At 48.5% G+C, this 23,658-nt stretch overlaps 1 protein-coding gene across 1 annotated transcript; it reads left to right on the forward strand.

The window, feature by feature from the left end:
• The first annotated feature begins 22,375 nt into the window (after positions 1-22,375).
• NANOS2 (nanos C2HC-type zinc finger 2) lies at positions 22,376-22,792 on the forward strand. The gene has a single exon (XM_077133595.1). The coding sequence runs from the start codon at positions 22,376-22,378 to the stop codon at positions 22,790-22,792; it is 417 nt and encodes a 138-aa protein (XP_076989710.1).
• The last annotated feature ends 866 nt before the right edge of the window (positions 22,793-23,658 follow it).

Consider the following 23,658-nt stretch of genomic DNA (forward strand, 5'->3'; position numbering starts at 1 on the left):
CATGCATACTGGGGCCATACCTATATTAAAAAACAAATTATTGCTTAGCCGAAATTCAAATGTAACTAGGCATCCTGTATTTTGTTCTGACAACCCTAGATGGAGGAGAACAGAGACGTGGGGATGGGATGGGGGGAACAGCAGTAACACCAGGAGAACTTGTCACAGGAATCCGGGCATCATCTAGAATTTTAACTCTGGCATGCTTAGGGGCCCCCCTCCCCGCCCCTGTCTCCCTCCTTGCCCCCCCTGGGTCCCCCTCCCTGCCTCTGTCCCTGTTTCCTCTCTCTTCCTCCCAGCCCCCCACCTTGTCCCGAAGACTCTCTCTCCCCTCAAGTTAACCCCTCTTGCCGTCCCTCAGTCCCCCTACCCCTCTTATTTCTTCAGCCTTCTTCTAGCCACAGGAATCTGCTTCTGGTATCAAAAGTGGCTGCGTCCCCTCCATTGTCATTCTCCCAAGCTGGCAAGTGCAGGAGCTGGTCTCCAGGGCCAAGGCCTGAGGGGCAGGTGGGGCATGCACTCAGAGACACTCACCCCTCCTCAATCAGGTCTTCCAAAGCTTGGGGCTAGGAACAGGCCCTGGTGACTCTGGGAAATTCGCGGACCTCTCCAAAGCCACCCTCTGTGCTCCTGCCTCCGACTGCTGCATCTTTCAGAGAGCTTCCATCTCCAAAGGGCCCCTCTATCAACACCCCACAGCAGCATTCCAGGGCAGCGGTCTCTGTGTTGCTGATTCTGCACACACACCCGCCCTTGCCCTACCCTCCTCTCTGCCTCAGTCTACCTTCTGCAGGCATCTCTCTCACGCGTTCTTCCTCCCTCCATCCCGCTGTAACTCTGCAGGGCTCCGTTTCTCACCAGCTCTCTGCCAGGAGGCGGAGTCTCTGTCCATCTCTGAACCGCTTTCCCTGTCTCTCTCCCCTTTTGCTCTCTCCGCGGCTGGGTGGTGGCAAACAGAATCCCCTTGGGCCACTGTAAGCAGAAATGGATTTATTAGGGGACTCAGAGCCCCAGGCTGACTCCCCAGGAGCACTGCCCCCCAGCCACCACCCAGACAGGGCCACCAGGGGACAGCCACCCCCACGCGATCCGGGGACTGCTGAGCCCCCGGGCTGCCTCTCTCCCGCCTCACCTGCTGGGAATTCAAGCTTCCCGCGAAGGCACCTGATTGGTGAAGCCCAAACCCCATTCGGAAGCCAGCTGCAAGGCAGTCTGGGGAATGCAGTTTTTCGCTTGCTAACCACAGGCAGGTGCCTGCGAAGAGTGGAATTGACGTTGAGTGGAATAGATGTTGAATGGGGCTCTTTTTCTCCCGACTATTGCTCTCTCACTCTCGTTTTCTCCATCAATCTCTATATGACTGCGTTTCTCACTTCCAGTTTTTCTGTGTATCTCTTATTTTATTTTTTGCCTTTCCAGTTTTATCTCATTTTGCGTATCTCTAGAGCCTTCTCTGTCCTCTTTCTCTGTCACCAGCTGTGTGACCAGCTCCTATCCCCATCGTCCACCTGCCTCACCCTCACCCCCATTCCTAGTCCCCTCCCCATTCCCATCTCCAGGATTGAAGGAAGGCTCCCTCTTGACGCTCCACCCCATTCCCAACAGAACCAGAGGCTCAGAGCCGCAGGGGAGAAGAGAGAGGGAGAGGGAGAGGGAGAGGGAGAGGGCACCCCCTGGTTGCACAGACCAGCCAGGGAGAGGACCCATGCCTTGGTATTTCTCAGCTGCTTTCCCTCTATATGGGGAAGGTCCAGTGCCTGCAGGTAGGAGACGAGAATCTCTAGTCTGGTGAGTCCCTGGCTGGAGCTGGAGTGGCTGCAGGAGTGGACTCTGGTTTGGACTTGGGGACAGAACAGGACCCACCGTTGGCCAGATGTAATCGAGCACTCAACCTGAGGTCTCTCCTGGACGTTGTGCCCACCTTGCTTCCCTCCCTTCAGGGTACATCCATCCCCTTACCTAATGATCTTAAAACTGCAGGGGAGTGGAGCTGGGTCCTTCTCAGCAAGTAAACAATCAGGGAGCCTCGCGGTCATTCAACTAGTATTTATTAAGCACCTACTATGTGATAGGCACTATTCTAAGCATTGGGTATCAGCAAGCAACAAAAGGGACCGCAAATTCTCCCATCTTGAAGAGCTCGTACTCTGCTGGTGGGAATAGACAATAAACAAACAAGTAAATTATACAGCATATTAGACATTAACCAACGGCATGAAGAAATATGAGGCAGAGAAGTAGAGAGTGCCGGGAGAGAAGGATGTGGCCATTTTCAATAAGGTGAACTGGAAAGCCTGCACTGAAAAGGCAACAGATGAGTAAGGATCTGAAGGAGGTGTGGGAGGAAGCATGTGGTTATCTGGGGAAGAGGATTCTAAGAGGCAGAGGGAACAGCAAGTACAAAGGTCCTGGGGTGGCATATGCCTGGAGGATGTGTGAGATAGTAAGGAGGCCAGGGCAGCTGGAGCAGAGGGAGCAAAGGAGAGAGAGGAAGGAAATGAGGCCAGGTAAGGAGCGATGAGGGCCAGCTCATTTAGGGCTTTGGAGGTCAACGTCCAACTGTTGCTCCACACCAGAAATGGGCCGTGGGAGAGTTCTGGGTAGAAGGACATGAGCTGACTCAAATTTTAACAGAATCCTTCTGACCATAGGCTGGGAAGCAGTCTGTAGGGAACAGGGGTGGAAGCAGGAAGCCCAGTGAGAAAGAGACTGCAGTAGTCCGGCAGAGGTTATTGGGAGCTAGACCAGGGCAGGGGCTGTGTTAGTTTGCTAGCTGCCAGAATGCAACACACCAGAGACGGACTGGCTTTTAATTAAAGGGGATTTATTTCGTTAGTTCTTCAGAGGAAAGGCAGCTTTCAACTGAGGTTCTTTCTTACATGGGAAGACACAGGGCGATCTCTGCTGGTCTTCTCTCTAGGCCTCTGGGTTCCAACAACTTTCCCCGGGGTGATTCCTTTCTGCATCTCCCAAGGCCTGGGCTAAGCTGCGAGTGCTGAGATGAGGTATGCTGAGCAGCTTGGGCTGTGCTACGTTGAGCTCTCTCATTTAAGCACCAGCCAATTAAGTCAAACATCATTCTTGCAGCAGGCATGCCTCCTAGCCGACTGCAGATGTAATGAGCAACAGATGAGGTTCACATGCCATTGGCTCATGTCCACAGCAACAGAACTAGGCACCTTCACCTGGCCAAGTTGGCACCTGAATCTAACTACCCCAGGCTGTGGTAGTAAAGAAGAAGGACTGGATTCTGATGGAGTTTGAAGGTAGTTCCATTTTCTGGAGGATTTCTGGGGGAGGGGGCAGTGAAAGAAAGAGACGAGCCATAGAAGACCACCAAGTCATATGACCCTGTTAGAACTGGAGTTGGGGTTGGGTTAGGATTGGAAATTAAGAAACAGACTAAGTTAAAATGAAGGCTCTGTACAGATTAGCCTCGATGGAGTCTGGTTTGGGGTGGAAGACAGGATTAAGATTAGGGTACAGAAGGCAAGCAGCCTTGGTTTTGGGTTATGGCCATGGTTGGGGTTAAATATGGGATTAGGGTAGAATTAAGATCTGGTAATAGCCAGAACCAAAGTCAATGCTAGGATTATGACCGAGACCAGGCCTGGGTCTAGGACTGGCCTAGGGTTATAGTTCAGGCCAAGATCAGGGTCAGGGTCAGGGTTAAGATGTAGGCTTGGGGTACAACTGGGTCCTTAAGAGCGGCACCAGGGCCAGGGGAACTAGAGACAGAATTAGGTCATGATTGGGATCACAGCTAAAGAACAGGCTTTAGGGTTTGGGTTGGGGAAGATGTTAGGATGACGGACAAAATCAGAGTTAGGTTGATAACGGAGATAGGGTTTGGATATCGCTGAGATTTAGAGGCAGGGTAGGCCAAACATAGAGTTAAGACTAGAATCGGGGTAAGATTACATTGAAGTATTGACCCAGCTTTCAGCATGGTGTGAGCTGAGTTACGGTTCTGGTTTAGTTAGGACTAAGGTAGGTTTGAGATGGATGTGAGTTGAGAGTTCAGGAATTTTAGTGTCAAAGTCTCATTAGCTTTCTGTGTGGGAATGCATGTTAAGTTTGTTATTTGGTAAGGTCACGTTAGCTGCTGTAACAGCCTCTGAAATCTCAGCAGCTAAAGACAGCGGAGGGTTAGTTCCTGCTCACCAGACTGTCTATAACAGGAAACTTTCATCTTTTGGCTCAACCCACCTTCAAAACATATTGCCCAAGGAAGGGGCTGGTGAAAGGTGAAGAAGCTTTCATGACTTCTTTTCTAATCATGTCAGCCCAGAAGTGACACACATCCCCTCTGCTCATCTCCCATTTGCCAAAAGTATGCCCTTCCCAGAGATGTTGGATGTGGCTGGTATGGGAAGAGTGAGTACAACAGCCCTGGAATTGATGGGAAGAAATGTGACTTGACAGTCTTTAGCCTGAGAATGGAGGGCTGAGAAGGGACTATGGCCAAAGGTCTAGAGACATGGCAGAGAGAGACTGAGAAAGCAGAGAAACTCAGTACCTGCAGGTAGATAGAGACCAGAGAGAATGAGGGGAGAGTCAAAAGAGGGACAGAGACTCCAAGAGGAAGGGACATATAGAGCCTCGGCGAAGGCGGGTGGGGGGGGTTACAGAAACTCAGAGAGAAGAAGATAAGGGTCCCAGAGAGACCAAGAAAGAGGGGGGCTAAAGACCCAGGAGTTGGAAAGGGGGCACAGAAAACCTGGGAGGGGAGACAGAGAAGGGGACAGAGACCCAAAAGGAGAGAGGACAGAGACCTGGGGGTGAGGAGAGGGGACAGAGACCCAGAGAAAGAAAGAGAGGCACTGAGACCCAAGGGGTTGGAAACAGAGGCCAAGAAGGGAGATGGTGTCACAGAGAGGGGGGCAGAGAATAAGAGAGGGGGGGGAGACAGAGATCAAGAGGAAGAGATGGAAGCTGAGAAAGAGAGGGGGTATAGAGAATTGGGGGTGGGTGGGAGGGCGATAGAGCCCAGAGAGGGGGAAACAGAGACCTAGAGAGGGAGGACAGAGATGAGGGAAGGGGCAGAGATTAGGGAGAGAAGAAGAGAAAACTAAAAATGGAGACAATCCTAGACTGACTGGGGGCAGAGCCCAGAAGACCCCCTCACCTTCGCCTGTGCCTCCTTCCCCCCCTGTCTTCACGTGGGCATGACCCCCTCTCCCCTTAGTTCTGAGCAATAATCTGTATACAGCTCATTTGTTGGTTTTAATAGATGGAGCGTCACTTTCTCTTTCTTTCCCTCCTTTTTTGAAAACTTTATTTTTCCTTGCAAGTTTTGTATCCTGGAGAGAAGGGAGGGGGGCTGTTCAGCTTCAATCTACCCCTCTTCAAGAGAAACCTAGCATTCTGTCTCTTGCTGTAGATGCCAGGGACTGGTGGAACTGTACAGGTGGCAGTCAGGTGGCCTCAGGTGAGAAGTGTCCTCACATGCCCCGGCCCCACCTCAGGCGTCCTGGGCTCTTCTCTCCCCACCTGAGTTGATCCCAGGAGATGCTTTTGAAAGGCGATCACTTCTGGACAAAGCGGGTGAGGCAGAAAGATGTTCCCGGGCAGGGCTCACCTTGCCAGCAACCCCTCTGGGGAGTTTCAAAGGCTCCAGGGCCAGCCCTCCTACACCCCCTCTATTAACTGCTCAAGGCCTGGGGCGTTAGGGGTGCGGGCCCAGGGGCGTCGCCTAGGCCAGGATGGACAGGGGTCGAGGCTAGACCTTAGTAGGCGATGGGGCGGGGCTAGACCGCGTCAGACCCGGGGACCTGGCGCTCTGTGGTGGCCTTTGGGCTGACTCAGCTTGGGCACTGATGGAGAGACGTAGCTTAAGATGTTTAGGCCTGACATTGGGGGCTTAGGATCGGGGCACAGTGACTGCACCCGGGTGGGGGTTCGTGCAGGGGTCAGAGAGAGAGGGGGGATGGGAGGCGGTTATCTTGTAACTAGTCCTGGGAGCGGAAGATCCGGAAAGTATCGAGGTGGCTCCCCCAAGCGCTTAGGAGTAACCAGGCGGGCAAACATAGTAACACCCGACCGACCCACAGCGAAGCGGATGCAAACTCTGGTAGCACACGGTGCAGAAAGAAACTCAGGTACCAAGGGCCCGCCTTTAGCCAGCCCCGCACCCGGGGCCCGGCCCTACATCGGCCGTCTGACCTGCATTATCTCCTCCCATCCTCACAGCGCCCCATGAGGTAGAGACTGTGATTCTTTCCATTTCACCGACAAGGACAAGGAGGCACAGAGAAGCTAAGGAACTGGCCCAAAGCCACACAGCTAGTGGGAGATGAGCTGGCGGTTGAACACGTGCCGCCTGTTCCCCGAGCTTGTGCTCTGGTTTACTAGGAGTCAGACACTCCTGCCGACCCCCGGAGCAACAATTCCACACAAGGCACACGCACACCTTGACCGGGTGCTCTTCTCCCCGCATGCCCACCTCGCCAGCCGTAGCATGCCAGTGCAGCACCCCCTCCCAAGCCCAGCGCCCCCTTCCGACCCAAGAGAGACAACCCCTGCTCTGCCTACCTCTCCTGGCATGGCTGGGATCAAACAACTGACTAGAGTTTTTGACACTGGGTCTCTGACCCCTGGGAAGATTTGGGATGGGATTTAAAAGGTCTCTGATTCCTGCAATTGAAGCAACTTGGAGGCAGACCTGGCCTGATGGCTAAAAGCAGAGACCCAGCAGCCTGTCTTTGTTCCTGACTACCTGCGTGATCGTGGGGCAGGCAGTTAGTTATCTTTCCTGTGCCTCGGTTTTCACACCTGTATAATGGGGATATCAGGGACCTTCCTCTTTAGGTTGTAGGGAACACAAGTGAATTAGCAGCGTATAAAGCATTCAGATCAGGGCCAGGGCCAGACTGAGTGCTGTGTCGTGCTAGCTGTCGTTACTAGAGATGAGTTCCAGTTTGCCTGTCTGAACTAGACAAGCTAAACCTGAGTGTTTTTGTTTCTCAGCTGCTATAACAAATACCATATGCTGGGTTGTCTGAACCAATGGGAATTCATTGTCTTATGGTTTTGAGGCTGGAAGGAGTACAAAATCAAGGTATCTGCAAAGCAATGCTTTCTCCCCAAATTCAGTGGCATTCTGGGGCTGACTGCCAGAGATCCTTGGTCCTTGGCTTTCCTGACACATGACAATGCACATAGTGGTATCTCCTCTTTTTCTTTCCAGAGTCCATTGGTTTATAGCTTCTGGCTGCTCCCCATGGCTTCTCTTTCTGTGACCAATTTCCTTTGCTTATAAGCATATATGTCAGCCATATTGGGTTAAGCCCCCCCCTCCATTCAATTTGAGCACACGGTCACTAATTCCATCTTCAAAGGACCTATTTACAAATGGGTTCACACCCATGGGATTGGGGTTGGGACCTGTACGTGCCTTTTGTAGAGGAAATTATTCAACCCCACACACTGAGCATCCAGTGATAACCCTAAAATTGCACTCAAATATGTTTACATACAGCTTTTATCAGATTCCCCAGTGGGTCCCCCAAATGGTGAGAGAACCACAGGGAAAAACAGAGAGAAAGAGAGAGCGATATCTCTCTCTACAGCAAAGATAAAGGGGACCTCAGATCACGTCACTTCCTGCTTAACCCAGCCCGCTGGGGTTCCCGTGCAGAATCCACTCCTCCCAACATGGTGGGAGAGACGCCGCTCCATGGGCTTGGTCACCACCCCAACCTTGCAAGCCACCTGCTCGGCCTCATTTGCTCTCCTCCACCTCCCCAACTCTCTAATCACTCATCAAACTCCCCAAATCTCATCCTGACTCCACAGACTTTCACAAATGCTTTTCCTCTTCTTTCCAAATTCAAGACACCCCCAATCCCAGGGGTCTCCCCTGAACATCCTTCCTAGAACAGTCACATACCACACCCCACCTTAGAGTCTCTCTCTTTCTCTCTCTTTTGGCCATTAAAAATGTTTTTAATGACACTTGATTGAGGAGAAAATGAATATGTAAGGTATAAAAACCACCCTATTCACAGAAGGCAACTTATGCAAGAAAAGATAAAGAAAGTAGAAAATTGAAGGAGTCAAATATTTTTAGCAAAAAATTTAAAAGATAGTTCTCAAATATGAAAAAAATTCCCAGTTATAATCCTGACATCCATTAAGTGTGCATTTATATTTTCCCTTCATTGTTGAGAATAAAATATGAAAATCTGAATTGTGACTATCAACTCCTAAGAGTCTCTTTAACCCACACCCTGTTCTAGAATCTTTATGACCCTCCACATCATTCATTCATTCATTCATTCATTTCAACAAGGATTGAATGGCCCTGTCCCAGGTACAACCTCAGCAGTTAAGGAGGCAAAGTCCCTGCCTTCGTGGCGTGCCCACTTGGAACATGTTAAGTGCTTATTCCTTTGAAGGGCTGTTGTCTTCCTCCCCCACTCCACCCCTGTTCTAGTTTGCTAGCTGCCAGAGTGCAACACACCAGAGATGGATTGGCTTTTAATAAAAGGGGATTTATTTTGTTAGTTCTTCAGAGGAAAGACAGCTAACTTTTGACTGAGATTCTTTCTTATGTGGGAAGGCACAGGGTGATCTCTGCTGGCCTTCTCTCCAGGCCTCTGGGTTCCAACAGCTTTCCCCTGGGTGATTCCTTTCTGCATCTCCAAAGGCCTGGGCTGAGCTGCGAGTGCTGAGATGAGGTATGCTGAGCTGCGAGTGCTGAGATGAGGTATGCCGAGCTGCTTGGGCTGTGCTACGTTGAGCTCTCTCATTTAAGCACCAGCCAATTAAGTCAAACATCATTCGTTGCAGCAGGCACACCTCCTAGCCGACTGCAGATGTAATCAGCAACAGATGAGGTTCACATGCCATTGGCTCATGTCCACAGCAACAAAACTAGGTGCCTTCACCTGGCCAAGTTGACAACTGAATCTAGCTACCACAACCCCCAACCAAAATGTTTGCTCAGCAAAGGCAAGGAGTATCTCTATCTTACCCTCTGAAATGGCAGGCACTTTGTAAAACGCTAAAAGTGTATCCTAAACAGGATCTTTAGAGAGCCTCAGTGTTATTCCACAGAGTACTTGGTAGTTACAAAGGAGAAAAGACTCCAGTGAGGGGTGAGGCCTGGGGGACCCCACTTTAACCAAGGGATCGAACCCAGCATCACGAATTATGGGGCAGACTGGCATGTGACAGCCCTGCCCCTCCAAAGGCTACAATAGCACCTGTACACTATAATTACCCCAAATGTATAGGGTAAATCTAATCATAAGGAAATAGCAAACAAGCTCAAAGTAAGGGATGCTACCTAATGCCTACTGTATTCTTTTCTAAAATATCAATACCATGAAAGAAAAAGAAAAAAAAAAGGACTGTCCTAGATTAAAGGAGAATAAAGAGGCATTATGCTCTAGTTTCCTAGCTGCCAGAATGCAATATACCAGAAACAGAATGACTTTTATAAAGGGGAATTTAATAAGTTGCTCGTTTACAGTTCTAAAAAGGCCAAGAAAGTGTCCCAATTAAAACAAGCCTATAGAAACGTCCAATCTAAGGCATCCAGGAAAAGACACCTTGGTTCAAGAAGGCCAATGAAGTTCAGGGTTTCTCTCTCAAGTGAGAAGGCACATGGCGAACAGGGTCAGGGTTTTTCTCTCATCTGGAAAAGCATGTAGCAAACACGGCGTCATCTGCTAGCTTTCTCTCCTGGCTTCCCTTCACGAAGCTCCCCAGGAGGCGTTTTCCTTCTTCATCTCCAAAGATCAGGTCGCTCTGCTTCTCGTGGCTATGTCATTCTCTGCTGTCTCAGAATCTTCCACTTTCTCCAAAATGTTTCCTCTTTTATAGGATCCAGTAAACTAATCAAGACCCACCTGAATGGGCGGAGAAATGTCTCCATCTAATCCAGTTTAACAACCACTCTTGATTGAGTCACATCTCTAGGGAGATGATCTAATTACAGTTTCAAACATACAGTACTGAATAGGTATTAGAAGAAACAGCTGCCTTCACAAAGTGGGATTAGGATTAAAACATGGGCTTTTCTAGGGTCCATACATCCTTTCAAGCCAGCACACATTACAACTAAATGTGGGGGCGGGGTCCTGCATTTCAAAGACATTATTGGAATGACCAGTAGATGATGGTGGATATTGGTAGAATATTAGATAATATTGTACACTATAGATAATAAATTCTATAGATAATAATTTCGCAAACCTCCTTGCTTCCCCTGCCCTGTTTCAAATGCATTGGTAGGAGTCCTGAGTCGGGGGTGGGTGAGGGGCGGGTGGGGGGTGGGGAGGTTTCCTGGCAGAGCAGCTGGTGAGGAGCATTCTAAACGTTAAGACCTAGGAACTACAGAAAACAAATACCAAACAATGGATTGGCTTAAACAACAGGGATTTATTGGCTCTTGGTTTGGAGGCTAGGAGAAGTCCAAACCTGAGGTATCAGCAAGGCAATGCTTTCTCTCAGAAGACTGGCATTCTGGGCTGGCTGCTGGCAGTCCTTAGGTCCTTGGGTTTTCTGCACGAGGCAATGCACGCGGCAATGTCTTCTCCTTTCTCTTCCAGGTTCTGTTGGCTTCCAACTTCTACCCCTCCCTATGGATTTTTCTATGTCTGACTTTTGCTCTTCCTATAAGGGATTCCAATAATCCAGCTGAATGCCAATCTCATTCCGTTGGGCCACACCTTAACTGAAGCAACACCTCCCAGAGATCCTATTTGCAATGGGTTCACACCCAACAGAATGTGAACAAAGACCCAGAAAAAGTCCCAAAGGTTATACAACTCAATCCACCAAACAGGATGTTTCACCAAGAGTGGAAAATGCATGAGAGGGCAAGAGACATGGATAATATAGGAAGGAGATCCAACACAGATATTTAATAGCAATCCTAGAAGGAAAAGAAAGAGAATGAGGCACAGGTAGTACCTAAAGAGAAAGTAGCTGGAAATTTTCCAGAACAAAACCCCAACTCAAAGAGGCCAGCAAATCCCAAACCAAGACAAATGAAAAGAAATGTAAAAGCAGCTGTGGGGTAAGGAGATGGAGAGATTACCGTCACTAGAAGGCAATTAGACTTCTCAACAACACCAATGGAAGAGAAGAGAATTTGAAATGAAAACTTCAATGTGCTAAAAGAACATAACTTCTAACACTGAATTTTATACCCTGCATAAATAACTTTTAAGAATGAGAGCAATATAAGGAAATATTTTCAGATGAAAAAACTGAGACAGTTTATCACCAGAAGACTCTCAGTAGAAGAAATTACTACTGTACTTCAGGCAGAATGCAAGTATATTCCAAGATAAAAGGTCTGAGATGCAAGAAGGAATAAAAAATAAAGAAAGGGGTTAATATACTCTGAAGAATATATATAAAGAGAATTTTATTTAAAATAGTAATGTGGAAATAAAAGAGAAAAACCTAGATTTAAAATTCAAGATATCAGTAGCATATAAATTAGGAGGGGTTATATTGAGGTAAAGTGTTTAAGATCCTTGTATTGTCCAGGAATGGGCAAAGGTTTAAAATATAGACTTCAATATATTTTTTGCATTTGTAAATTCTAGGGTGTGCTGGTTTGAAGCTGTTATGTACCCCCAAAAAGGCCATCTTCTTTTAATCCATTCCTATGGAAGCAGTTCTGTTGTGGGTGGGGCTTTTTGATTAGGTTTTTTTCAATTGAGATGTGACCCACCCCATTCAAGGTGGATCTTAATCCTTTACGAGGATAAAAGATAGAAAAAGCCCAGAGAAGCTAAGAGAGAAACACGCAGAGAAGTTTGGAAAGAGCTTATAGTGAAAAAACCCTTGAAGAGCTAAGAGAGAACCCACAGTATCTCAGAGAGAAAGCCACTGAAGCCAGGAGCTAAACTGAGAGAAGGAACAGTAGACGCCAGCTAGGTGCCTTTCCAGGTGACAGAGGTGTCCCCAGATGCCGGTGGCCTTTCTTCAGAGAAGGTATACCTCCTATTGATGCCCTAATCTGGACATTTTCATGGTCTTGAAACTGTAAACTTGTAAGCTAATAAATTCCCATCATAAAGGCAACCCATTTCTGGTATATTGCATTCTGGCAACTTTAGCAAACTGAAACATAGGGTAAATGTTGAAAAAATAGAAATATACATAACTTCCAACTTGTAAAGGAGGTGAGAAATTCAGTGATTAAAAAAAAATCCCAACAAACAAAAAAAGGCAAGAAACCTAGATCAGATAGGACAAACAAAAAATACAAAATTAAATGATAGGTTTAACCTCAAATATATTTGTAATTGCATTAAATGTAACTGGATAAATATTCTAGATAAAAGATGAGGACTGTCAGACTGGACATTATAATGAGTAGCTCACTGGCTATATCTGAATCTATAAATGATTGAGATTTCATTTTTATTTAGAAATAACTTTAGATTTACAGAAAAATTACAACGATATCACAGAAGGGTCCCATAAACCCTCACCCCATGCTACATTTATCCAAACTAAGAAGTTAACATTAGTACGATACTATTGGCTAAACTACAGACTTCATCAGTTTTCCATTAGCGTCCTTTTCCATTGCAGGATCTGATCCGGGTACCATATTGAATTTCATGATCATCTCTCCTTGGTCTCCTCCAATCTGTGACACTTTCTAGTCCTTCCTTGTTTTTCATGACCTTCACACTTTTGAAGAGTGTTTTGTATTTTCTAGAATGTCCCCTCATTTGGATTTGTCTGCCATCTTCTCATAATTAAATTGGAGTTATGGATTTAAAGGAAGAACACCAGAGTGGTGAAGGTCCATTCTCATCATGTCACAGCAGGGACATGTGACATCAACATGACATCACCAGACATGTTATCCTCGATCATTTGGCTTACGTAGGGTCTGCCAGGTCTTTCCACTTAAAGTTACAATCTTTTCCTTTCCACATTAAAAACAAGTTTTTAAAGCTGAAATAGCAGTATGACTCTAAGAAAAATATCAAGATTTTGGTACTTTAAAATATAAAACTACACCAAAATGCCAGAATGTTGGAAAACTGCACTGCAATCACCACCAGAGTGCCAGTACACCCCTCTCCTCCAGTTTCCCCCATTTCCATCTTGGTCTTTTTAATTCCATTCTTTCCAGAAGAAGTTCTGAGTGGTTGCAGGGAGAAAGAAAGAGAGTGATGCAAGATGAGGCTGCAGAAAAATGTAAAAACCATTTCTCAGAGTAAAAGAGTCAGCACTGAACAGCAAACACGGCCCTGGCTGGGGTCTGTCCCCATTTCAGGCCTCTCCCCTGTGCTCTAGTTTTCATCTCATTCATGTATCAAAAAAAAGTTTCCTGAAGACTTGTGGGTGCCTGGCTCTGTGTTGGACTTTGCTGGTGACACAGCCCTGCCCCAGCCCTGTTCTCATGGGGCTCACAGTTCAGGAGGAGGGACGACATACCTGTCCCCAGACAGCAAAACCCAGAGTGGGCAGGGCTGGGATGGAGATCCAGACAGCAAAACCCAGAGTGGGCAGGGTGGGATGGGAGATCCAGACAGCAAAACCCAGGGTGGGCAGGGTGGGATGGGAGATCCCAGGGGGGAGGGGAAGACAGAGTCCCAGAGGAGCACTTAACCAAGCCTGGTGTTCTGGTTTGCTAGCTGCCAGAATGCAACACACCAGAGACAGATTGGCTTTTAATAAAAGGGGATTTATTTCGTTAGTTCTTCAGACGAAAGGCAGATGACTTTTGACTGAGGTTCTTTCTTACATGGGAAGGCACAGGGCGATCTCTGCTGGCCTTCTCTCCAGGCCTCTGGGTTCCAACAACTATCCCCAGGGTGATTTCTTTCTGCATCTCCGAAGGCCTGGGCTGAGCTGTGAGTGCTGAGATGAGGTATGTTGAGCTGCGTGGGCTGTGCTACGTTGAACTCTCTCATTTAAACACCAGCCAATTAAGTCAAACATCATTCTTGCAGCAGGCACGCCTCCTAGCCGACTGCAGATGTAATGAGCAACAGATGAGGTTCACGTACCATTGGCTCATGTCCACAGCAACAGAACTAGGTACCTTCACCTGGCCAAGGTGACAATTGAATCTAACTACCATGCTTGGGAAGTCAAGGAGGGTTTCCTGGAGGAGGGGGTGTATAAGCTTAGAATTGCGGGAACAGTAAGAGTTTGTGGATAGAAACATTTTAAGCACAGGAGTAGTACACACAAAGGGCCACAAATGGGGTGTTCTGTCAAGGTCAGATGTGACCATGGCCCTCTCCTGCTTACAAACCTATGTGGCTCCCCAGTGCCCTTACACACATCCAGAATCCTTAGCATGGCATTCATACATTCATTCATTCATTCAACATTCTTCTACTCTGAGCTGACAGTTTGGGAGTGACCCAGGTCCTGGACTAGGCAGTGCCTGGGACACGGAACAGTGACTGAGATAGCCTCAGCCCCAGGGCCTTGGGACATCAGAGTCATGTGTGAGTGTGTGTGTGTGTGTGTGTTAATTACAAATCTCTGGCTGCATCTGCAGAGATTCAGAGTATGTGGGCTTAAGGGTAGATGCAAACAAATCTACATTTTTCATAGCCATCTTGGGTGATTTAAATGCAGGTGGTCAGAAAACTCACTTTGAGACCCTTCACAACTTGGACCAAATGATGTCACCTCTCTGAGTCTGTTTCCTCCCCTGGGAAACAGGGGTAACTCTCCTGCTCCTGGGTCAGCTGTTTTCTAACAAAATATTTGTCTGTGTGATGATTTGTTTACTATCAGTCCCACTGGTGTATATCCAGCGATTATCCCAAAGGAGCCTCTCAGTGAATGAATGAATGAATGAATGAATGCAATGAATCCTCATTAATACCCCACAGCCCATATCTTCATCGAGGGTCATTGCAATGGTAGAATAAGCGTCAGAGTTGCGGGTTTGAATCCCATCTCTGCTCTTCACCCACTGAATGATGTCACGCGTTCTTCAACCTGGTTTTGTCTTGAAATGAGAGAGAAGGCTGCATCCCCTCCTTAGGAATGTCACGAGGATTAAAGGAATTAACATGTAAGGTACAGTGACACATAGTAGGTACTCAATAAATATTAGCAGTCATTTTGATCTTTACTTGCCCCGTAAGGAGGGGAATTTTTTTTCTTGCCCCGTAAGGAGGGGAAACGTGAGGAATTCGGAAAGCCAAGGTGGCTTTGGGCTCCAGGGTCAGGTCCACACTTGAATGAAACAAATTGCAGCAGATTCAATCATTCAGCCCATTTTTCCAGGGGAGGAAACTGAGGCTGGAGGGCAGGGCCACAGCCAGTAAGACCTGATTCCACGATTGCTGCTTTGGAACCACCCCACCAGGCTCCTGGGCAAGCCACCTGCCACGGTGGGCCTCAACTCTATCAACATCAACAAATATTCACTCTCCAGGATGTGTCGAGCCTGGGAATACAGGGCAGAGCAAACTTGATGCTGCCCTGTGAGGCTCACAGGTAATTACAGGGTAAGTAAATAGACAGGGGGTGAGACGGAGAGGAGAGCATGGTCAAAGAAGGCTGATTTGGTGTTTAGGCTGAGACTTGGTTGATACCCAGGAGCTGACCTTGCCAAAAGAAAAACAAAAAAACAGGAGAGGAGAGTAGTTCAGAGAAGGGGAAACAGCAAGTGCAAAGGCCCAGAGGCACATTCAAGAGTCAGAAAGGAGGCGTGGATGGCTGAAGAGGAGTTAGTGATTGGTAGAAGTGGGGGAAGGGTGATCAGCGATGAGTTGTAAGAATTCACAGGAGGCAACATCACCCAGGGACATGTAAGCCACAGTCAAGTTTGGGACTTTATTCTAAGGTTTTAAGGAAGAGCGATGGGAATCTGATTTACACTCTAGAAACTTCATTCTGCTGCTATGTAATATTCAGAATCCCAGTAGTTCTTGCCACCTTCCATCTGACCCTTACTTTTCCCCTACCCCCATTATCTCTCACATGGAACATTTACTGCCACCTCCTCCTTGTGTTCCTGGCTTCTGCACTCACCACAACCCCAAGTCTGTTCCCCAACATAGCAGCCAGAGAGACCTTGCCAGACCTAAGTCAAATCACATCTCTGCTCATGGAGAGGTGTTTATTTGGTGCAAAATTTATATTTTGGGTAGCGCATTTCCTAATTTAACTTGTATGGGCAGTTTAGTCAAACACCATAAGTACATGGAAGCTTGAATAGGGCATCACATTTTGTTGGTTTGTCCACGTTAGTGTGATATATCCCAAAATATCCCAGAATAATTTGGGCAGTGAATCAAGAAGGATTTGCCAAGTCCCCTTGGAAGAATGTGGAGAAAGGAGGAAATAGTCAACTTCCCCATTTGGAGAATTTCTGATATTCTCTCAGGCAGTGGGGACAACCAAATCAATAGGCCAAACCCTTGATCTTGGGATTTGTCCCTATGAAACTTATTTCTACCAGGGAGAAGCTAAGCCCACTGATAATGAGGCCTAAAAATCACCCCCAGAGAACCTCTTTTGCTGCTCAGATGTGGTCTAGCTCTCTGTAAGCCAACTCAGCAGGTGAACTCACTGCCCTCCCTCCTAGATGGGACATGATTTCCAGAGGTGTAAATTTCCCTGGCAGTGTGGGATAGAATCCCAGGATGAGCCAGGTCCCAGCATCAAGGGATTGAGAAAGCTTTCTTGACCCAAAGGAGAAAGAAAGAAATGAGATAAAGTTTCAGTGGCTGAGAGATTTCAAACAGAATTGAGAGGTTATCCTGGAGTTTATTCTTTTGCATTATATAAATATCCCTCTTTAGTTAGTTTATGATGTTTTGGAGTGGCTAGTGGTAAGTACTTGAAACTGTTGAGCTGTGTTCCAGTAGCCTTGATTCTTGAAGACAATTGTATAAAGATTTAACTTTTACAATATGACTGTGTGATTGTGAAAACTTTGGGTCCAATGCTCCTTTTATCCAGGGTATGGACAGATGAGTAAAAAATATGGATAAAATAAACAAATAGATAAATAAATAATAGGATGGATATGGGGTAAAATAAATTGGGTAGATGAAAATATTAGTGGTCAATGAGAGGGAGGGGTAAGGTGCATGGTATGTATGAGTTTTTTCTTTTTTCTTTTTCTGGAGTGATGTAAATGTTCTAAAAAATGAACATGGTGATGAATACATAACAGTGTGATGATATTGTGAGCCATTGATTGTACACCATATATAGAATATATGTGTATGAAGATTTATCAATAAAAATATTTTTTAAAAAAAGAAAAGAAACCTCCTATGACAATTCCTTTCATTCAGAGCAAATACCAAAGTCCTTACAGCGGCCGTGAGGTCTTGCCTTCTCTCTCACCTCATCCCATTCTTGAATACACCAGGCTTGTTCCGACCTCAGGGCCTTTGCACACGCTGTTCCCTCTGTCTGGAACATATATCTCTATGTGGGTCCTTCCCTCACCTCACTCAGACTTATCTCAAACATCCCCTCCTCCACAAGGCCTTCGTTGGACACTCTCTCTCTCTCCCCTCCTTTATTTTTCCTCTATAGCACATATGCCTGCCTAATATATTATTTATCCATTTGCCTATTTTAGTTACTTTCAGCTCCACTAGGGCAGGGATTTGTGTATGTTTTGTTCACTGCTGTAGGTTCAGCACCTAGAACAGTGCCAGACACACACAGTACTCAGTAAATATTGGTTGAATGAGAGATCAAATATTCTTTACCTCTCTGTGCCCCAAGGTCTTTGCCTCTCTGCCTGGCACTCTTCAGTAAATATTTAGTGAAGGAATAAAATTCAAAATAATGGCTAGTGCTTACTACATTACCCATTCTAATGACTTTACCTGCATTACCAGAGACCCTCAAAACAGCCCCATGGTGGGGGGTCTGCAACGGTCTCCTTTTTTGTGAATGAGGAAATGGAGGCCCAGAGAGGGTACATCACCTGCTCAAAGCCACACAGCTGCAAGTGACAGTGCCAGGATTTGGCCCAGATCCTCTGGTTGCAGAGGCCCCATTGCAAACCAACCATAATGCACGTCCTTTTACCCTTGTTTTCTCTCTAGCTTCCAATCTCTCTCCTGTAGCCTCTGTCTCCTCTGGTCACTGTGTCCCTTTTTCTCTCTCTGCACACCAGGGATCGAATCCAGTCTAACTGAAGACATCAGTTAGCAATGTCAACCCAGGGCCTCAGTTTCTCCCTCTGTTAAATGGGGGTCTCACAAGCCTACGTGACAGAGGGAGGCTAAAACGAGGCCATGTAGGCAAACACCCAGTAAACAGGGACTAGGGGGGCCGTGACAGTGCCCATGAATTTGTGGGTCCCCTGGGTCCCTCTTTCTCGCTGGTCTCCACGTCCCCTAACTAGGCCTCTGCGTGAGCGTGTCCCTCAGCCCCTCTGAGTCCCTGTCACCATTTTCTGTGACTCTTCCTCCTCTTTTCCAGGGTCTCTCTCCTCCTGACCTACCCCCCCCACCCCACCCTCCGCAGCCTTCCCTGCACCCCTCCCAGGGCTGTTTTCTGCCACCACTGGGAAGGAAATTGACAAGTAAACAGGGCAGCTGTGGAGTCTGGTGGGCCCACAGGGGCTGTGGTCCGGGGGTGGGCTGGAGCTGGGGTTCATGGTGAAGTAAACAAGACGGCTGATGAATTTCCTATCAGTATCTCCTGGGCCTTCCCCTCAAGACACAGCAGCAGGCAGACCCCGGCCAGGGCCAGCATCTGGGAGACAGCCTCAGGGCTCAGGCACGAAAACAACACCAGCTAGTGGAGGGAAAGGAGCCGCATCCCAAATAATAGAATCCTAATAGAAAACAGTGGAGGGGAAAAATAAATAAATAATGAGGAAAAAAGGGAAAGAAAACAACAACAACAGAGTTGCACAAAGCAGAATCTGGGACTCTTCAAATACTAGTTGGGATGGTTGAAACCCTCGCCTGTCCTTGCGTCATTCTCAGACGTCCAGTAGATGATGCCACACTGCATCGGTGGCCCAGGGAAGGCTGTGACACACCCTCCAGTCTCAACCCTCCCAAGCAGATGGACTCAGCTGTGATTTGCATGTAGCATCCCCCGCTCCCCGTCCCCGCAGCCTCCTGGCGCCCCCTCCAGGAGCCTTGTTCCACAGGACACCGCAATCTCTTCTGCTTTCAATTAGGTCTAGTGCATCCATGGCCAACAGGCCTTACTTATTCTCTCCAAGCAAAGTTGTTGGCTCAGTTTGCCCCATCCCTCCCGGTTTCCCATCTCACTACCCTTCTAGCTGGGAAGTCCCTCCACAATCTAACCACAGCCTCTCCTGCTTTCGGCAGACCACTTAGGCGGGCTCTCCACTCAGCAGGTTTGCGTGCCTCCTGGCAAGGGACAGAAGGGACATCCTGGATCGGGGTCAGGTAATCCTGGGTTCAAGTTCCAAGCTCCAGTTTACTAGCCGGATGGCCTTGGATGTGGCCCTCAGCCTCCCTGAGCCTCCCATTCCTCATCTGTAAAGTGGGACCCTCCCTTGAGGATTCAAATTCATGTCACAGGGAGAGGGCCCCTGCTTGGTATCTATAAATAAGCGCCGGTATGATTTTTTTGCCTTAATTGTGTCTGAATTGTCCTAGCTAACTTTTTTTTTTGATAGCAGCAAAATATATGCAACATAAAATTTGCCATTTTGACCACTTGAAGCATGCAATTCAGTGACATTAATTCGCGAGGTTGTGCAACCATCACCACTAGCAATTGACAAAATCTGTCACCAACCCAAACAGAAACTCCACACCCATTAAACGATAACTCCCCATCCCCTTTGCCTCATCCCCCAGTAACCTCGAATCTACTTTCTGACTCTATGAATTTGCCTATTCGCGATACTGCATGAACATGAAAACATACAGCATTCATCCTTTTGTGTCTGGCTTCTTTCACTCAACGTGAAGTCTTTCAGATTTAAATAAACATGGGGTATCATGTGCCAGGACTTAATTTCTCTCTCTTTTTTTTAAATATTTTTATTGACAAAACATAACATGAACACTCTTAACATATGAATATTCCATTCTTAGTATATAATCAATGACTCGCAATATCATCACGTAGTTGTATTTAGGATTTTATTCCTTTTTATTGCTGATTAGTGTTCCATTGTAAGGATAGATCGCATTTTGCTTACCCATTTATCTGTTGATAGACACGTGGGTTGTTTCCACCTTCTGGCTAATGGGAATAATGCTACGATGGACACTGATGAAAAGTCTCTGTTTGTGTCCCTCTATTCAGTTCTTTGGGTCTATACCAACTACGGGAATTGCTATAGCTAATATTTAATGGGTACCTCGCAGGGACCAAGCTCTGTGCTTAGGGTTTCCTATTCACAATGGCCATCCCGCTCTGAGGCATGTGCTGGCATCACCCTCACCTGATAGATGAGGCAACTGAGGCTCAGAGAGGTTAAATAACCCTGCGGCCATCCAGCAAGCAGATGGCAGGAACATGCTGGAACCAAAAAACACTGTGCTGCCTGCCAACAAACTGTGGGCTTGTTCATGCTCCAGTCACCCCTCTGTCTCCCTCCACTTGATCCAGTGACCCTAATATGAATAGAACAGAGGGGTCTAACTCACCTCTTTAGGAAAAAGGACTCCTGAGCAGGCATAAAACCTCGCAGCCACCACAGGACCGTGGCTGTGCCTTTACACACCAGGACTCTAATAATGGTGTTTGGTGCATGTGTGAACCCAGAATACCATCTTGGGGCCTTGGTTTTCACACCTGTAAAATAAGAAATGGGGTGAGCTGGACCTGATGATAGGGATAATCCTTTGTAGCTCAGATTCTGGGTTGTGAGGGCCATTGGAATATCTGGCGTCCCTGCCCACTAAATCTAGCCGCTGCCTCCAACAACTACGGCAAACCCCAAATGTACCCATTTCCACACCACCCCTAAGGGAGATGCACGGTCCAACGGGATTCAGCTTCTACAAATGGTTCTGGCCTCATTTCAGGACGCTCATTCTGCTCTGCCCCTCCCCCCCCCAACCCCCAGCCTCCTTGTTGTTCCTACGTCTATGTTTCTCTTTCTGGAAGATTCTCCCTTGTGGTCCCAGCTTCTGGGTCACCCCCTCCCCAGCCCAGCCTCTCTCCAAGCTTACAGGTAACTGGGCCTTTGCATCTGTTGTTCTCTTGTTCTCTCGTGGCTCCTCCCCGCTGGACTGGGGACTCAGGAAGTCTATGTGGGCTAGCCTTGGCCTTGGATGGTTGAGCTTCCCAGCATCCAGCACAGGGGAGGCCTCGAGAGCTACGTGCTGAATGGTCAAGGCAACCAAGGGAGGTCACTGGTGGAGGGAGAGTCCCTGGAGGTGGGGATGGGCAAGAGGCAACACACTGACTTTGGTCCTGAAGGCCAGGAAGGATTTGCGGCAATGGATGGGACCAAGGAGCGAGGTGTGTCCTAAGTGAGAATGCATGATGCTACAGACCTCCAAAGCTTCTAAGACATTCCCTGAGCATCTCTGGAGTCAGACTCGGGTGCAAATCCCAACTCTGCCATTACCCAGCTGTGTGACCTTGAGTGCATCCCCTAACCTCTCTGAGCCTCATATCCCCAGTAAAATGAAACCGATAGTGCCCCCCTCCTTGAGTGCTTGTGAGGTTCAAAGAGATCACATTTATAAATCACTGAGCACCAAAGTATGCACTGGGTATATATGCAATGAATGAATGCCTCTTTGTTCAAGATGTAATGAAAGAAAAGACTTTAATTCAAAAGCAGTAGAAGGCACACTTGCTTTGGGCTTCCACAGACCTGGGTTGGAGTCCGGGCTCTGCCACTTGCACGCTGTGTGACTTTGGGCCCTCTCTGAGCTTCAGTTAACACATCTATAAAATGGAGGTAATAACGGCATTTCTGATTGCCATTCTGACCGCAGTTGTTGAGAGAATTAGAGCATGTGGGTACCTGCAGCACAGCATCTGGCCCTTAGTAAAGGAGCGCTGTTATTATGGGAAAGGCCGTAGATATGTGAAGGGAGCTGCCCCCCAACCTGGGAAGAAGGGAGGGTAGGGGCGAAGGGGGCATTTGCAGATAAGGACCTTCATGAACGGACAGGGAAACTGAGACCTGGGGAGGGGGAGGGGCTTGCTGGGGGTCACAGCATCCAGGAGGCAGAGCTGGGGACAGAGACTGGGAGGATAACCCCCTGCCAGATCTCGGTGGGGGATTAGAATCCGATGGGGCCCATGGGTTGGGAGTGGGCTCTTTAAATCCTAAGCTCCACCTTTGTTTAGAAGGGTCTCTGGGGAGTATAAAAGGGGGTGCAGCTCCTCTCAGCTCCACAAGACGCCTGCTGTTCCTGCCCACCGGCCCCCAACCCCCGGCCCCTCTCCAGCCACCCACCCCAGCCTACGCCCCACCCCCCCCAGCACCATGCAGCTGCCCGCCTTCAACATGTGGAGGGACTACTTCAACCTGAGCCAGGTGCTGCTGGAGGTGATCCGAAGTCGGGGGCAACAGCCAGAGGCCCAAGGGGTTGGTGAGCCAAGCCCTGGGCCCCAGCTGGGGCGGCAAGAGGGGCCGGGAGGGCCAGGGGCCGGCGGGGGCCTGGCCACCCTGTGCAACTTCTGCAAGCACAACGGCGAGTCGCGCCACGTCTACTCCTCCCACCAGCTGAAGACGCCGGAGGGCGTGGTGGTGTGTCCTATCCTGCGTCACTACGTGTGTCCCCTGTGCGGGGCCACCGGTGGCCAGGCCCACACGCTCAAGTACTGCCCCCTCAACGGTGGCCAGCAGTCCCTCTACCGCCGCAGCGGACGCAACTCTGCCGGCCGCAAGGTCAAGCGCTGAGGATGGGGACATGACCACAACCCACCCCTCCAACCCTTCCTGCAGTGCCCCCCGAACTCTCCCCCATCCGCACAACTGCCCTTTGGAATTTCTCCCCTTTGGATCGCGGAAACCCAGGCGTCTGCCCTGGGTGGGGAGTGGGGCCAGGCCTGCCATCCTCGAACCTCCCAGCCCCGTGGCTCCTTCTGTGCTGAAGTCCTTGGAGCTTCAGTTCTTCCCGGGGCCTGCTGGCCCTGTCTCTTCGACGTCTCAGCCACGGGACTCGATTCCTCGTGGGACTCCTGGATCCTTACACCTGGAGGAACTCACTGTGTTCGCTGGGGACAGTAAGCCAGGCTGGCTGGGACTCTCCCGCCCAAGTCCTTCAAGATTGGCCCTTTTCCCCCGTCTTTCAGCCACCTCAAGACCCACAGTTTCCTCGGGGATCACGCTGGACCGTTTCTTCCCCACCCTCATGGCCCCATCAGCCAGGAGCTGGGGGTGCAGGCTTATCCCCAGGAGGGAGAGCCGTGGGGTGAGCTGACACCCTTCTCTCCGACGCCCTCTCCCTGTCCTTCCCACTGTTTTTGTCCCATTTCATCCCCCCAAATCACAAAAGGTCCTTCCTCCAGAGAGAGTGGGGTCTCTCTACCACCCCAACACCGCTCCCCAACCCCAAATCCTGACAGTTGGCTATAGGTCCTTTTTTCCCTCCTGTTTTTTTGGGTTTTTAATTTTTTTTTCACCCTCCAACAGCTAAGTCAACCAAGCGGACCAGCAAAGGGGTTTTTGTGGCTCGTTTGGGAATGGCAAGTGCCTAGGTTTTGTTTTAGGGGCAAAGAACATCCCCGGTTGGAATTTTAAGTTGTTTGGTTTCCGCCCAGGCC

Source organism: Tamandua tetradactyla, chromosome 16, assembly GCF_023851605.1.
Source record: "Tamandua tetradactyla isolate mTamTet1 chromosome 16, mTamTet1.pri, whole genome shotgun sequence".
Taxonomy (NCBI): domain Eukaryota; kingdom Metazoa; phylum Chordata; class Mammalia; order Pilosa; family Myrmecophagidae; genus Tamandua; species Tamandua tetradactyla.

Bases quoted from the DNA above. Each gene is read 5' to 3' on its own strand.
- NANOS2 (XM_077133595.1), top strand. From the start codon at position 22,376: ATGCAGCTGCCCGCCTTCAACATGTGGAGGGACTACTTCAACCTGAGC.